This window comes from Lissotriton helveticus, chromosome 10 (genome assembly GCF_964261635.1).
Source record: "Lissotriton helveticus chromosome 10, aLisHel1.1, whole genome shotgun sequence".
Lineage (NCBI taxonomy): Eukaryota > Metazoa > Chordata > Amphibia > Caudata > Salamandridae > Lissotriton > Lissotriton helveticus.
Genome location: NC_136071.1, coordinates 932,083,861 through 932,100,774, shown reverse-complemented (window position 1 = coordinate 932,100,774; position 16,914 = coordinate 932,083,861). Strand labels below are relative to the sequence as shown.

General features: G+C 42.8%; 2 protein-coding genes across 3 annotated transcripts in view; one reads left to right on the top strand and one right to left on the bottom strand.

Moving 5' to 3' along the window:
- Positions 1-16,914, top strand: part of ADAM22 (ADAM metallopeptidase domain 22) — a 1,243,161-nt gene that overhangs the window by 711,597 nt on the left and 514,650 nt on the right. The gene's annotated exons all lie outside the window — the stretch shown is intronic.
- CLDN12 (claudin 12) lies at positions 222-15,716 on the bottom strand. The gene is made up of 2 exons (XM_078663590.1): positions 15,568-15,716; positions 222-3,668 (listed from the first exon to the last, which is right to left on the bottom strand). Exon 2 carries the CDS (start codon positions 3,643-3,645, stop codon positions 2,908-2,910), a length of 738 nt encoding a protein of 245 aa, XP_078519716.1. The 5' UTR covers positions 3,646-3,668; positions 15,568-15,716; the 3' UTR covers positions 222-2,907.

Here is a 16,914-nt window from a genome sequence, read left to right as displayed (position 1 = left end):
AAAGTAGGGATGATGTGATCAAATGCAAATTCATTACCATACTTTACCTGGCCTCAAATAAAGGCATAGAGCTCCTAACGCTGTTCTATAGCATGAGGCGCTCTAAAGACTTAAAACCAGAAAAACAGCAGATGAAGAAAACTTTTTCATTATTTTACACCAATAAGAAGTGTTATGTGTGGAGTGAATGAATTAAAGAGCACAATACCATCAAATCACAATTATAGAATGAACAAGTTTTATTTAGAAAAAAATATTTTTTCACTTTACACAAATCTTAGCACCCCAGTAATTAGACAAAAGAATAACTAAAAACAGGACAATATTAAACAATGTGATTTTTTTCTGTTTATAAAAATACTAGAACCTAGCAGTCGACTGAACTGTGGAGTTGATGGCACAGCTGAATGTGTTGAAAGAACAGTCAACCTCATTTTGAAATATCTTATCTAAACCAAACAGCTTTACAATCACATCCCTAAGGCAGCATTTCCAAGATCATGACAACAGACATTACTTTGCAGCAGTTAAAATTTGCCATATTTTGCAGTGCAAGCAATACATCTGCAGTGCATCTACAGTCCAGAAAAACTGTGTCAAACAAATTAATAGGAAACGGGTCGAGTACAATATGAAGTAGTCTCCCGGGAAACCCTGAACATGCACAACTAAGACAGAGATGGTATTACATTCACAACACTGTTACAGAGGCAGTATCAGGAAGTTACTTACATGGCACTAGAGTTATATCACACTTTTGCCACGAGAGGCAAAAATTCAAGAGTAACCTATTGAGGTCTGTCACTGCAATTATTAGATACAGAAGGTTGTGCATGCTGTGACATCTTTTACAATTCAGGATAGGAGACACGTGGATAAAGAGAATTTCTGGGTACAATAAAATATCTAAAAGTAGCAACATTTAGTTGTATTTCACAATATGTAAAAAAAAAATACACTCATGCTCATAATCCCACTGTAGTGGGCAGTCAGACAAATCTGCATGAATAGCAAACCACAGCTTTATTACAGAATACAGTAGCGCACTGTATTACATGTAAAACTCAAGAAAGGGAAATTGGTCAGCACAACACAAAGAATGAAATGTTTGAGCCGCTGCAACTTCCTGTAAGGGTTTAAAGTCCTGATTATCCCCGGACCGAGGGACTGGCTCACAAGCTTCAAACTTGAACTAAGTTGATGAAATTATCATTTTAATTGAGAAGAAACATATTTACTTATTTTGTCGGCAGTCTACTTTTTTAAGTGTCACTATTGTAGTTTTTGTAAAATACCTCTGCGAGTGTATATACAAACACAGTTACATTATCTAAAGCATTACCTTCTCTTTAACATTTTTACTGAAGACAATAAATATTACATTACATATTTTACAATTATTTTTCAGGTTCAAACACATATCAAGTTTGGAGAAGAAAAGATAAAGATCTTGTTCACTAAAATAGATTTTCCTGACCTCCTCTCTCCTCTTCACATCATACGAAGTACCAGTTTGTCTAAAGACATCTCTTGTTCATATGCTAGTTTGTTTACATGTATTTGAAGCAATGCATAAATAGCAAGGTGTGTTGTTCCAGTGTTTCAAGTTGGTGTGGGTGAAGGTGTTCAGCTGTACACCGTAGAAGCATTCTTCACACAATTAAAACATGAATAATGGCCAGATGGGGTTTAGCAAACAGAGTTCTGTTTGTGTAAACAGTGTTATTTCCTTACAATAACAGCAGGTACTATTAAGCTCATGAACGTCTGAAACAAACATGTTTTTACAGTCAGGAGAAGAGGCAGACGGTTGCATAAACACAGAGGGACGAGTTGTGACAGGGCCTCAGATCTTATGTAAGTTCAATGTAGCACTTTCCAATATACAAAAAAAAAATATTTAAGCCTATCATGCTGCTCATGGGTCACACTCCATGTTTACTAAGGAATGGAAAACAGCTATGAAAATAGGAACCAACATATTTACCATGGCCACCCTATGCACAGGATGCAAGGCTCTCAACTGATGCCACTCCTGGGCGATCAGCTTCAAAAGTGGAAAGTGGATTGAATGACAATGATGAGTTCAGGGACATTTGCACCTAGAACTCATTCCATCCAGCATCCCAAACGTTGGCCGGGTGCCAAAGGCTATGGGCTAGACCTACTAAGTTAGGCTTGTTTTTGTTCACCCAAGAGATGAAAACCGCACAAACCTTGCAGGAAGCCGCTAAGGCATCCAGCTACAATCATAAAAGGACAGCAACTATGTTCTGTACTAAGCATTGTTCTACAATATCTAACTGCAGTAAACCCTTAGTTCCCAGAGCAATAGCTGGCATGTCAAAAGAAGGAGCGTAGGAAATAATTGCTCAAACAAAATACACAACTGAAAGCCTTCTGGAAATGATTACCAAAAATAATTTTCAGCCAAACAGTTCACAATGCAAGGTCTTTGGAGAGTAATACCATCTGTGGTGTGCTGGCCCCTTGTACAATGACAGTTTGTTATTCACAAGGTCAGGTTTGTGTAGTCAACCTACTGTAAGGAGCTTCTCAGGTATGGTGACTTCATACACACAACTAAAAGCAAGAACCATTGATGGCCGTCTTATGGCATCAATAAATGGATGCCTACCCATGTGTAAGGAATACTATGTATGTTGACCATCCACCTGCCAAACCAAAGTGTCTGGTAGTCCAGTCATGATGGGGTTAGTACTTGTGTCCGCATTCGCAATGAATAGGTTAAAGAAGTAGGATGTTACAGACAAAATCCTACTGTTCACAATACTACTACTCAATTACAAACAGGGAAGTGTTCAGGAATGTATGCTAGGTAACCTGGCACAGTTCGAAGAGGAGTCCGAGCATAAAGTTCATCTTTGCGTAACAGTGTTCTCCGCATCAGGCAGTGTGAGTAACAACAGGAATGTCAATTTCAATACCAGACATCCTGGATCGAGCCGAGTAAGGCGCGGAGACGTAGCTATGCAGGCTGGGCGCCTGCGAGTACAGAGGTTGCCAAAATGGAGAGGGCAGAGATTTGCAAGCACAATACCATAAAAATAACATGACAGAGGTGAAATACATGCCCCCGGAGCTGCCAATGGCCACGAAGACGGCACTATCATAGGTAAAAAACGGTCCAAATTTTCTATTCAGAAAGTCATTGTAAAATATAGACCATATGGACGGGGTGATGCTCATGGTACCTGCTAAGATGTACAACAAGCCAGCCACCAGGTGGCACCCAGCACTGTTGACGAGACAGGCTGCAAGCTTCAAGTTTGGCACATTGGAGGAGAAGGTGGTGTTGCAGATTCCAATCAAACAAAGCAGCAGTGCGGAAGCAGCGGTCAGGATGCTGAAGGGAATGGCAAACTGGAGAACACGTATGTCTAGCTGGTCCACTGTCGCGTACCAATCAGTGTCGAACATCACACATTCGCTGGTCCCATCGAAGCGGGCGCACTTCACCCACAGCCCTGTGAAAATGGTGATGTTTTTCTCATTTCTATTGAAAGTGTAAAGGCTCATTTGCCGCCACTGTGGAAGCAAGGTGGCAGCGAACAGACCCGCGATGGAGGCAGTCCCACTGACGAAGGCAAACAATGTGGCAGCATGGACTTCTTGGCACCCCATTGTTGACAGTCACTTGTGCAGCGCTACAAAACAAAAAACATACATACATCACGTTACTGAGTGACTTCTTGAGCTCTAAGCAAAGTAACAGAGCACTGATCGACCACCATAGCAGGCTAAGAAAAAGAGCTTGCATCGAACAAGGTTACAAACAAATTGGTCTTGTTTTAGTTGTATTGGAAATAAGCTTTAGGTGTGCGATGCATTTTGCTGCTGTTCCTGCAGCAAGGCAATGTTCAAGTTTAGTCAGATCTCTAGAACATCTCGAATTGAGTGGGGAAAAAAATCGTACTGTATGAGGGTTAGCTAGCATAAATCCAATCTCAAGTGTGTGTGTTCAGGACATGAGGTGGAAAAGGATGATTTTGTGGGAAACCTGATACCATGCTCTGCATAGCGGGTTTAAACGAGTACTTTGTCCTATACGAAGAACCCTTAAGCACATCAGAGATTGTTGTACACCATGAGAATTTAGCGTTGCACCAGAGGTTTATACTGAGACAGCCAACACACACAATCATTTTATTAACAGACTACTTCACAACACAGTATAGGCATTAACTTAATATTCACTGTCCAAATTAGAAGGAGTTCTCTGTGACATACTTACAACATAAATGAAAACTGGGAGAGTTTTGAAAGGGTGAATGTTAGTTTGCGATTTAGTCACCTGAGAAGGGCTACAGGTAATCCCTTGTAAACTTGCTGATGCCAGACCCATTAGCTTTGACAATGCTAGTTGTATACTATAATAGTTAGGCAGTTTTGCAGCCACTGTTCCAAAGCTGCTTAAAAAGGGAAAGCATAGGAAGACACGACAATATTAAGGTGTTGTTCTTATAATGCCTAAAATATAATAAATACCATTATCCCAACATGTTAATTCTTGATCAGAGCTTCAAAGCAAGCATCACATTTCACGGTTTGAGGCAGATACTTTACAGACCACAGCCCTTTTGTTATTGAAACTATGCCCATAAACCATTTCTGCTTATCCCAACACACTTGGTTCAAGTAATTTGTGAATTAAATGAGCACAAGTATCACCCGTTTGCCTGCTATGTGGTCCCTGTGGTGCCACCAGTACATGCCCTTCTAATCTTCCTACTACAGCCAGTGGATGGGAATGCAGATGTGGCTTGTTGCATCTGCTCAATGCAGCTTCTTAAGCCCTGTTCTGCTGGTTCCTCAAGTGACAGACCCAAGGATGACGTCACCTCAAGTGCAGCCCAGGCAGTGTGTGTAAAACTACACTGGCTGCATTAAAAACTCGAATCTATTATTTCATATAATTTTCCTCTCAAGTCACTGGAGCCTCGGTTTGTATACTGACTCAATCCAGCAGTAGCAGGCCTTCCCCAGGTGCACTGTGAAGAAGGGAAATCTATGAAGAGAATGTCTTTATACAATCCGAACCTTCTTCATAACGTAAATTATGGTAAGTCTAAAGTACACAATCACCCTCTAGGACATCCTCGCTGTGAGCAGTTGTGTGCCTAGCCCTGCCTATGATGAGTTGGTTCATTGAAAGGCCAGGTCATCAGCTTCTTGTGGAATTCAAGAAGAGGGTCGGAAGCTATGGTGTGGAGTGGGAGGTCGTTCCACGCTTTAGGAGTGATGTAAGAGAACACCCGTCCTTCTGGTCTGGGTCTGTTTATGCGTGGGAGTCCTGCAGAGCAGAGGTGTCTGGGTGGTTGGTGAAAGGAGATATGACTGTTCAGGTAGACGATCCTTGATTGTGTGTGAGGAGTTTGAATTGAGCTCAATTGTGTATCAAGAGCCAGTGTAGTTTCCAGAGGTGTGGTGTGATGAGAGTTCTGTGAAGGAGGTTGAGGATGATTCTGTCTGTCAAGGCCAGGGTTGTTTGTAGTCTTCTAGTGAGTTGTTTGGTGATCCCTGCTTAGAGGGTTTCCTTATAGTCCAACTTGCTGATGACAAGGGTGCGAGTGACATTTTTTCTGTGGAAATGTTTGGATTTAAGATTCCAGTGCTCTATGCCCCGCAGGGTGCGACTTTGATTAAATCTGCTTTGACAATATATATATATTTTTTTTTAACCAACGTCAAAAGAGCTCAAGAGAGTCTAGACAATCTGTTTGGGGTGCCTTCAACTTTTTTTTAAACAAATCTCAAAACTGTGCTACTGGTTCTAACAAAAGCTCATCAATATGGTCTTATAATAAATAGGACCCATGAAGAAAACTACCATGGAGTCCCCCGTCTGTGGCTGCCCTGCCTGCCTGCGCCTACCCTAGTCCTTCTCAGCTGTCCATTCCCCATTTCGCAGTCCTTCCAAACACACATTAAGCTTACTCATAGCATTGTGGCCGACTCACTTCAACTCTCCATCGCTGTGCTCCCCATCCCACTTCCAGTATGTCTCCATCTCACACTCTGGTCTGCTTATTATAATTTTGTCATTTACCTCCGCCACCACTTTTCACATGATCATGTACCTTGTGACCTACTTTTATTCTCTCATTTCTGACACTTTTCTCCCTTGAAGTGTTCACCCTCCACTCCACACAAGACTAATCAGGCAAGCAAATAAACAGTCGTGTTCTTACTTTTACTTATAGTGATGGAGAAAGACATCAAAACAGCTCTTGCAAAATGATAATTAACCATCTCCCAAACTCAGTAATGGTCTAGACCATCTTAATGGACTTCTAGCAGAATCCTAAAACAGTGTGTATTCAATAACAGTTTTCTAGTTCTCTGACAAAGTATGAGCTCTATCAGAAGCACCATCCAGTTTTTTGCAGTTCCAAGTATTTTCCAATTGCTGAGCCTCTGACAGTCTGTGTTTCGGCATGAAGGCTAACCCCAACTACCCAACTAAAATAATAGCCACTGATAGGTAAGTCTCTAGCCCAAAGTCCTTCGGGTCCACCAATGTTACTGGTCTCTGATCGAGACACTAATGCTTTTCCGTTTGTAGCGAAAATAGGTACATCTTATGCTCCCCAGGGTAGACAACCGGATTAATTGGATACAGTACAAAAAACAAAAACAAAAAAGACACAGCGGCAAGCGCACATTTTATTTTGTGCGCTTGAGTTGGGATCATCAAACATAAGTTATTTCTTTTAGTGGCATAGTTCGAAGATATTAAGTTGAGTCTTTGTAGTTCAGTGCTTAGGTGGGTGCCTTCTCTCCTGGCCATTTATAAGTGAAGTGTAACAATTTGAACAGGGTCTAAGTGCACGCTGCCAGTCTGTGGAGGTGTCCTAGTGTTGTGATCAGGAGAGCTAGCAGATTACTTCAAAAGTGGTTCAGAGTGTGTTAAGGGAGGCCTGTGAAGCGTGTGTTGGCAAAATAGAGTTGGCTTAAAATACTGACTACTGATGCTGAACGTACCTAGTTCTACAATTATTTGTTCCCAAAACACTACATTTTATTGCTCCCCAACACCCAAAAGGAATACAAATGATTACTTGGGCATGGGCACGTGTCTCTTTCTTATAACATACTGTTTCTTATGCTAAGAGCAGTCTCACTATCATGTAGATTGCTATAAGGACGTATTGTTCCCAAGACATGTATGGCATCGGTACAGCACCGCTGATCAGAAACTAAGCTTTATGATATGTACAAATATGTATCACAACATATCTATCCCATCGATTAAGGCCTTTAACCATATCACAGCATCAGAACAGAACACAGGGTTACTGCCTACACACCCACTATGTTTCAGTGGTACATAGATATAATGATAACCACACAATTTCTAGTTAAGAAAATACGAGCATAAAGATATCCATCACAGTAGAAATGGAACGCTGGTTGGACCTTCAAAATTCACTACTAAAGCAAAACAAAAAAAGATGCTTCTGAGCTTTGTTCTGCATCACTGCAAGCAACTTCTGAAATGTCTAACACCATGATATATTTCTTGCATGTATTAATTAATTAATTAAATATATAGAATAGAGCCAAAATGCAATGGAAATTTTATTTTAAAATCTCTTATGTATTCAACTCTAGTTATTTTTGTTCTGGTCGTCTTGTGATATATCAGGCTTGCAGAAGAAGCATGTCTCAGGCTTGTGAAGAAACTGCATGGGTGTACTATGTTTATGCTGCACTGGAATGTGTTCACTTGTTTAGCATTTTTAGGTCTTTTTGGGGGGGGGGGGGGAAATTAGCAACAGAGATGATCCTAAGAATATCGGGCCTCATTACGAATACCCTATTTTTGCCTTCGCGTTCTATCCCCATCGCTCCCAGTGGACAATGCAGGTTTCAGGAGAACCTCTCACTTACAGGGGGTTGTGCAGTTCTGTGCCCAATCCCCCCCTCCTTCCGATACATCCTAATTTCCCAGCCAGAGATTTCACATGGTGTGGCTTGGCCTACTGGCAGCAATACCGTTGATGTAGACGTGGCTTGGCAGGTGTTCATTGTATTCCCCTTTTAGACGAGCATTCAGGGGAGTGGTCTGTAGCTGCTTTAGTTCTGTAACTTATCTTATCTTATCTTAAGTGCCATTTGTAGAGCGCACTGTCGCCCAAGCTTCCTGGCGCTTGGAAGAGACATGAGAGATTTCACCGTTTCTTACTGCTGGTAAATAGGGTTAGTGTTACAGGGGGAACGGTAAGATGAGGGGACTAACATACATAATGCTGCAAGTGACAATGCCAAGTAATACCAGAAGTGACATGGAGCAGGGTAGATATGTGCACTGCATAATAACAGAATCTCGAATGGCGCGGCTGGATAGACTGGAGGATCTTTAGGCTTCTTAGAGTGTTATTTACAAGTAGCTGAGGATGTCATCGTATAGGCATAAGTTATTATTAACTTAAATGTTCATATTTCCCTCACAAATGGAACGATCATTGAGAATAAAAAGGCTTGCCCATATTTGACAGCAAAGAATCAATACATTGTGCAGAAACATTGCTGGTATATTTCTCCATCTTATGCTTTGAGTACAACTTCACATATGCGCAAACTAGTCAACTTCATTTTCAAAAAGATTGAATTACTAATATGCAGATTGCTACGGATTCATCTTCAAGGTCCTCGCCTCATTCTCCACAAGACACCCACCCCAATAGGCCCACAGATCTCCTGTAGAACATTGAGAAGTCTCCCCAGGCAAAAATAATTGATCAGCGCCACAGAACCCCTCAAATGACGTGCGAGAAGCGTCGCTATTCATAACCATCTATCCCCTGAAACATGATTTGAGAACCAAAGACTGATTCAAGTCTGCAATAATGTCCAGAGCAGTGACCTTCATGTGGTAGAGCATACTACCTATCCCACAATATTCTAAACTTTGTCAACCATTCTCTAATGGCTCCATCTCTGGGAATCCTGCACTCCTTAAAAACACCGAATTAAAAACAGCAACCCTGAAGCACTGTGATCTAAGACTAACTTTCTGGGATGTTAGCGTGCAAATCTCTGCTTACTCTAGAACTGATCCATGGTGTAGTTCAAGGAATAAGTGTATATCAGGATTGTTGGCTTTTGCTGTTGAAGTATAGTGTGGCTGCTCCATTAAGAGGATATATTGATTAACATGAGCAGCAGGACAGTAATGCCATAGAAACGACAATAGAGTTACATAGCTTGATATGTAGCATGGATAACATAACGCAGGGTGCCTGAATAGGACATTATGTAAGGCCTTGCTTGTCTGTGCGCACAAAACCTTAGAAACATTACCTGGATGAACAAACAACAATTTAACATTAGTGAGAAAAATGTGAGGAGCAGCAATGGAAGAAAGAAGGACCTCGTCTGAGGAAACAATTACAAGCAATGTAAATCTTTGCAATTACGATTAGTGAAAAATTGCATTAAGCAAATACAGGGAGAGTAGTAATAGAAATCGGATAAAGGGAGTCAGAGAATATCTACTCCCGGCTCCACAATCTCTTGTGTACCATCCAAACGTAAGGATCCTGATTCAAAGATTTTTAGGTCTTGTATATTTTCCCTCTTTAAGTTAAGTTTACAAAAAGTCTCAGAGGTGGTACTTCCCTGGGTGTGGTTTGTAGCCTACTCTTTACTCAGGTGCCAGAAAAGAAGTGCACTTCAGTGGGAGGGCCTGTGCCTGCTCTGCTGGGCACCTCATTTTTGTTTTGCGCACTGTATTTTTGCACAAAAATGCATACCTCCAAAATCCAATGCTTGACCTTTTATGAACATAAAGACAGGGTTCTATTTTGAGTAACTTTAGAACAAGTGCAATCTGCCAATAGGCAACAACAAAGGATAAGGTAGATGCTAAGCCTACAAGTCAAAATAATAAACCATCCTGCTTGATCTGACACTGGCAACTCTAGATTCTAAAACTTGTCCCATTAAACTTCTCCCACACACTTATCCAAAATAACGTGTTTCATCATATGAAACCCAGACTATTTATAGATCTAGAGCCCCTGGAACAGGGTGAGGTAGCTGCCAAGAAAGCAAATTATCTATAAATGGTTTTAGGTCAACATGTACTTTGGAAGGGAAGTGACATGGGAGTCAAACTGAACTCACCGTCACAATAACTAATTCATGAATGTTGGGTAGGATATTGTCCAGAGGGAAGACATTTGCAACCAAAAATGCGATAAAAAGGGCATAAATGGCTTCCACACAAAATACCTAATCACTAAATAATGCAGATGACTATGCTCGAGGACAGTCTCGTCGGTTAGCAGAAATTATGACAGCCTACACTGTAAAACGAGAATCAGGGTGTTGGTATACGAGGACCTTTACTGTACTTCATGTAGAGATGAATGAGGTACTCCTGGTATACTAAAATAAAACTCCTTTTTTAAACTAAATTCGAAACAAAATAAATATTTAATAAAAAATGTGTTGGCAAGTGCACTGAGCCTACCCTGACACTTTCTCCGAGGTACTTTGGCCTGGGCACTTTTGCAGGAAGAACGAGCGCCTTGAGCCAGAAAATTTCCAAAGCACTTTTTAAACTTCCCGGATCTGAAAGAGTAATTTAATAAAGAACCTAGGTGAAGTCCAAATGGCAGAATATTTCTTTTTAAATCGGGTTATGGTGTATTGCATGTTTTACATTTTGAGGAAGTGTAGATAAATGGAAAATAATCATGTAGAAGGAAACACTGGGAAAAAAAAAGGTTTCCAGGTCCACTTGCAGTTACCCATTATTACTGCCGTCAAGTAACTTTCAATGTAGCCTCAGTTTTAAGTAAGTGAAGGGAGCTTCTCAGCTGTGCACTTAGTTTTCTCCATTTGTACAGCTACATAAGCACTAAAATGCAAAACTTTACACACTCTGCTTCCAAAAAGAGCCTCTGCAGAGATGGAAATGTTTGGGAGATATTTCTTCTAGATATGTTTTACAAAATAATCAGTGGCATCTGATATCTTCAAGGTGAGCCTGTTCCAGCATGTATGTCTAGCCACAGAACAGCTCACTATGCCACTGTCTTAACTGTATCTATTAGCAACAAAGAGTTGGCTCTAATCAGTTAGGCTGAGCACTTATATCTGAACAACAAAAGAAAGTGCCTGAACTGATGCAATTAATCATATATGATTAAACTAAAGGAAGAAATTATATTTCCACCCTAGGTTTTGCTAATTAATAGCTTTTTATTTATTCATTTTTTAAGACAGACTGTCTTAACTGAGCACTGAGGACGCCTTATCTACCCACCACACGGGGTTCAGATGTGTGTGAAACAGATCACCCATAACATGCTTGGAGCAGGCATCTGCAAGTTCATTAATGACAAGCTCCAAAAGTGTAGCGGTTGTGCCGGTTTACCCAATATATGGAACACAGTGGCATGCTATGCTTACGTTTTCATTTTGCCATTAAAACAAGCATTTACAATGCAACGGTCTCGCCTTTGCAAAAGTTAGAGCTATTGGCATTGTAAATGACAACATTTGTATTTATGGTGTTGCTTTTGAAAACAGATAAATAAATGGAATTGTCATTTACAATGCCAATAGCTTAATCTCTCGCAAATGCCACACACAAACACACAGACCCTCACACACAGAGCACCACACACAGACACAGAGCCACACACATAGCCATACACACACAGAGCCCCCCCACACACACAGAGGCCCCCCACACACAGAGGCCCCCCACAGACACAGAGCCCCCACACACACACAGAGCCCCCACACACACACAGAGCCCCCACACACACACAGAGCCCCCCCCCCACACACACAGAGCCCCCCCCACACACACAGAGCCACACACACACACACACACACAGAGGCCCCCCACACACAGAGGCCCCCCACAGACACAGAGCCCCCCCCACACACACAGAGCCCCCACACACACACAGAGCCCCCACACACACACAGAGCCCCCACACACACACACAGAGCCCCCACACACACACACACACACACACACACACACACACACAGAGCCCCCCAACACACACACCGAGCCCCCCCACACACACACCGAGCCACACACACACACAGAGCCACACACACACACACAGAGCCACACACACACACACAGAGCCACACACACACACACAGAAAAGGGGAATCCATCCCATATATTAGATGTCACGTGAATTTTTGAGAAAGCCTAAGTTACTAGTACTGGGACACAAAGGAAACTACCACCCCTAGCTGCCAAGTAGACCTGTGGCAGAGGTGACACTGAGAGCTAGTCCTGGCTCAGGAGGTAACAAAACAGCATTTTGGAATTTGCAGTTTAGCTGAGGGACCCACATAGTGAGGCCTTTTGATCTGCAGGTATGGCTACTGGATTATATTTTGGGCCGGTGATGATTTCCCACATGTACTCTGAACACTGTTGCAATACGGGTTTATGCCGTGTAGTTTTGGGGGCTATCCTCAAGCCCCTGGTGGGCTCTTTCTCTTCAGTGTGGCATGTTAGCAGGATGGATGACCAGCTGGTCTTAGGTCCTCACTCACCTGGGTGGGACATGGTGGTGACGCTGTTTCCGGGCTCGGTATTGAACACCACCACCCCCATAGCGCCCTTGCTGGCTGCGTTCTCAATCTTCTCCCGGAAGGTGCAGTAGCCCCGCTGGACTAGCGCTATCCAGGCGACCTCCGGGGGCGCCGTGAAGTTGGCGCCGGGCAAGCATGCAGTGTAGCCCTCGTCCTCGGGCACCGCCACCACCCCCTGCACCGGCGTCCTCGGCGAGTGCTGGCTGAACATCCCCAGCTCCCCCACGTCGGAGCGGGTGTGGTTGTTTTTGGTGTAGGTGCAGTTCAAGTAGGCCGTCCAGATGGAGGTGCCCGGGAGCCCGGCAGGGTCCGGGCCGCCAGTACTAGCAGGAGAATCGTCCACATTCCCGTCAGGTGCATCCTACCCAGCGGCCTCTCGCTGCCCCGGGAACCAGCTCAAACCAAGAGGGCAGGCAGGGTCACACTCCCGAGAATAGCCCGAAAAGGCGCTTTATCCTTCGGCTGGAGCTCTTCACACTCAGCGCGCTCCCTCCCCTGCGGCATGGGACTTTGCATCTAGACTGAAAAACAGATCCTTCCTACAGTGCACCCCCTCTTTAGAAGATACGCAATGGTACACGTACGTTTTACAGCTCAACACGTAAATTACTGTGAATGTTGTGATTTTCATTATAAAAGAAGGGTTGCTATGTGTTTGTCTCCCGTTTTTTTCGTCTTCTTTTCTGTAAAAGTTAAAGGTTTGTAAACAAAGCACCAGAAAAACAAAACCCACCAACTACAGGGGCAAACCAAAGATTAAAACAAATATTACCAAGCTACTACTAAAATAAGAGATACCACATAAAACAAGCGCTCGCCATTTGTCTCCAAGCCCAGTCCTTTTCAGATTGGGGGGGGGCATGTTTTTGACTTTCTTTCTAGGATGTAAACAATAGTCAAAAACACGCCCCCGCCCCGTCTGAAAAGGACGGGGCTTACAGACAAATGGTTCTTCTTTCTATCTAAGCCCCATCCTTTTCAGACTGGGGGGCATGTTTTTGACTGTTGTTTACAGCCTAGAAAGAATGTCAAAAACACGCCCCCAATCCGAAAAGGAAGGGGCTTAGATCCAAAGAAGAACGTCACTGGGACCTCTTCTCCAATGGCTGAAACCGTTTAGGAGGCCAGCCAATGGAGAAGAGGGGCGGGGTTAACCTCGCTACTCAAAGTCATTAAATCTCACGAGTGCGCATCAGACGCCACGCGAAACCTAAAAACATAAAATGGAAAACAAGAGGCTCATCCCATCAGTAAGCTCAAATAGAGGTGAAGTTACATCTCAAGCCAAAAGAAAACCTACCTTCCTTTTGACATTGGCGTATTTATGAACTTACAGCAGCACTGAATAATCACTTTACATATTGCATCAGATCCCAGGAAGTTACATCTCAAAGACTCCTCCTCTGGGCCGCAATCACACCTGGGCTGCGAAACTCCAATGGTCTAATTAAAGGTGTTCTATGATCAAGTTCAACCGAAAGAACCTATAACAACAACTTGCAATCAAACTACCTCTGCATGGGAGAACACAAGATGCTCAAAGTTTAGCTCCACCCACTTCCTGTTCTGTATGGAATCAAAAGACCGCTGCAGTAATGTTTCTTGACTTAGGTAAATCATTGCAATTTAACTAAAACGTTGATTAACATCTGCCCATGTCCATATCTCAACGCAAGAAAAAGAAATCCCAGCTAATCACACAATACCATAAATAGACACTAATATTTAATTTCTCTTTATCCCTCGGAGCAGGACGCGTATAGGTAATAACAAATGCCTTTGATGGTGGGTCCTGTTCTGGATCACTGCTTCCCCAGCAGCAGGGCCTTCATGGGCTTCAGAATTAGAGGTGCCTTAACAGGGCAGACCATTAGAACATACTATCAATATTTCCTCAAAAGCAGACCTTTTCAGGTGAGGCACAGCACTCCTTAAACAGATGGTCATCTAGGTTACAGCTACTGCATTACAAGACCATCAAGGCTTGTTGGTAGCATTGGTGGTAATCCTACGACAGGGGTGTGCTATGCGAACACAACTACACTACCTCAACACAGCGTCAAAAGTTAACCTGCAGTTTCCCGCCGAGGCAGACTAGTACAAGTTGTTCAATAAAATGCACATAATTGCCAAATAGATTCTGCAGGTGGCCATTGAATAACCAAGTCATTCACATTATTGGACTGTTCAGCGAGTCGACCGTGTATCATCACCTTACAAAATACCTTCACTCACAACCTACTCATAGTGCTAAATCCTATTTTAAGGTATGGATTACCGACGCCTATAACGTGTAACGGCGCACATTGTGTTCAGTTAATAAATTTAGTCCGGAGACTATCACCTTGCTCCAAAGAGCTACCATTTAGCAGTCAAACACCAACACAACAGCGCCTCTTGGGACCTCGCATATCTTGCCACACCTTTGTTTTAATACCACAACGCACACGAGATGACACACCGAAATCAATGATGCAACAGCAGGACCGTAGAAACGCAGGAAACGAGTCATCACATTTAAACTGACCGAAGGTTCTCCAAGAACACAATGTTCAAGTCAAAACGTAAAATCAGCTGATCTGGGCCTATTTTGCAGAGCGTCTGTCATATAAAGCTACAAACGGCGCCGAATTCTTCTAGCCTGCGAGAATTGCGAGGCAGAGGTGATTTACAGCGTGCAGGTTTCACACTGCAACATGTTCCATCCGAAAATGGGTCAGCAATGGGGGGTGGGGGTAGCCTCGGAATCTCGCATGCTGTAACGCTCACATTCCGGGCTTCCATCGGGTAGTCGCCCTGTAAAATGATCGTGGAACGAGCGAATGCCCCCCCAATTACTCGAAGCATGAAATCAATGAATGACTTCTGCTCGCTGGCTGTTCATTCAGAAGACCGCAAACGCAATTGCCGACCTGTTCTTAAAAACGAAATAAAAAGACGAAATGTAAGCGTAAAAGCACCTACCACTGCCTCGCAATCTGAACGTTCTCATACAGCCAACACAGGAGCTTCTACTCCCACACAGCTGCACTGAGCATGCCCGCAGGTTCTCCGCCAGCTCAGCCCCGAGCATCCTGGGATTGGTAGTTTGCCTGCGTGAGCTGCATGCATGTAACCTGCTGCAGGAGACTACAGCTCCCAAGCTGGCAAGTAATTTTCGAAACGATGCTTGCATTAGTCACCGGTAAACAAAATACAAGGAAGAGCATCCCCGATCCAAGGACAGCGGTGGTGGCAGAAGAATATTATAAAATTGGTTGATGAAGATGCCCCCGCTTTCCTACCGTCTTCTGTACACACTCTCTAATTCATTTAAATCTAATTACTAACACCAAAACCTTAATGTACCCGTCCGTGGTTCAAGCTCGGCAGCAGTTTGCATCTAATTTAGCCATTAAATTCCCTCTTAAGGCTAATACAATTACTCCCGTTATTGCTGGGTTTTTTTTTGCAACGGAATGTGTTAAAAATGTACTTTTTCCACATAATTGTAACTGTCTCTAGGACATAGCTGTCAAGTTTTCTATATACCACTGTGCGACATTTCCATGTTTTCGGTGTGCTTAAGTGTGGCATTTTAGGTAGAGAAAAATCAGATGACCTTGTTTGATCTGGTTTGGAAGCACATCTTCTTCTAGCCCTCTAGCCCTCTTAGCCTGTGTGTGACATGAGAAAATACCGTTTTTCCCAGCCTACAGCACTCTGCATTCTGGGACATGTAGTTTTGTTAGGCCATTAAAGACGGGCTTCCTAGCTTTGTGATGTAAGTTGATACAGCGGAAAATGTTCCTGGGCACTCTTGAAACTTAGTAGTTTAATTTATTACTAAACGGACCCATCCATGTTGGTTTTTCACACGTTGCTCATGGGAACCAGTTGTCCATCCTTAATACACAGGTTTAGTTCATAGAGGAATGTTCATGAATACAGCGTTTTGCATACAAGTGACAGACCGGTCTCATTCATAAAATCCGTTTGTTATAGAGCAACAAGTATCAATTGTTGCCAACTTCAATGAGAAAGTACAGAATGCAACATTTGCAAGTATGGCCACATTTTCAAAGTACTAGCACGCAACTTTAGCTAATAATCATAAATATTTTTTTCATTTTTGTAAATCTCCGTCGTATATGTTCTAAAGGGTATTCACACAAAATGTCCACGTTCTACATTCTTGCACTAAAGAATTGCACCTCTTTTCAAAGTCAATGATGCATTACAATTAGAGTAATTGACATGGTTTGCTAATTCAAAATACATTCAGAATCATTATGTTCACATGATGATAACTAAAGCTTCAATTAAGCTGTC

Excerpts from the sequence above, each read along its gene's own strand:
- CLDN12 (XM_078663590.1), bottom strand. The coding sequence starts at position 3,645 with ATGGGGTGCCAAGAAGTCCATGCTGCCACATTGTTTGCCTTCGTCAGT.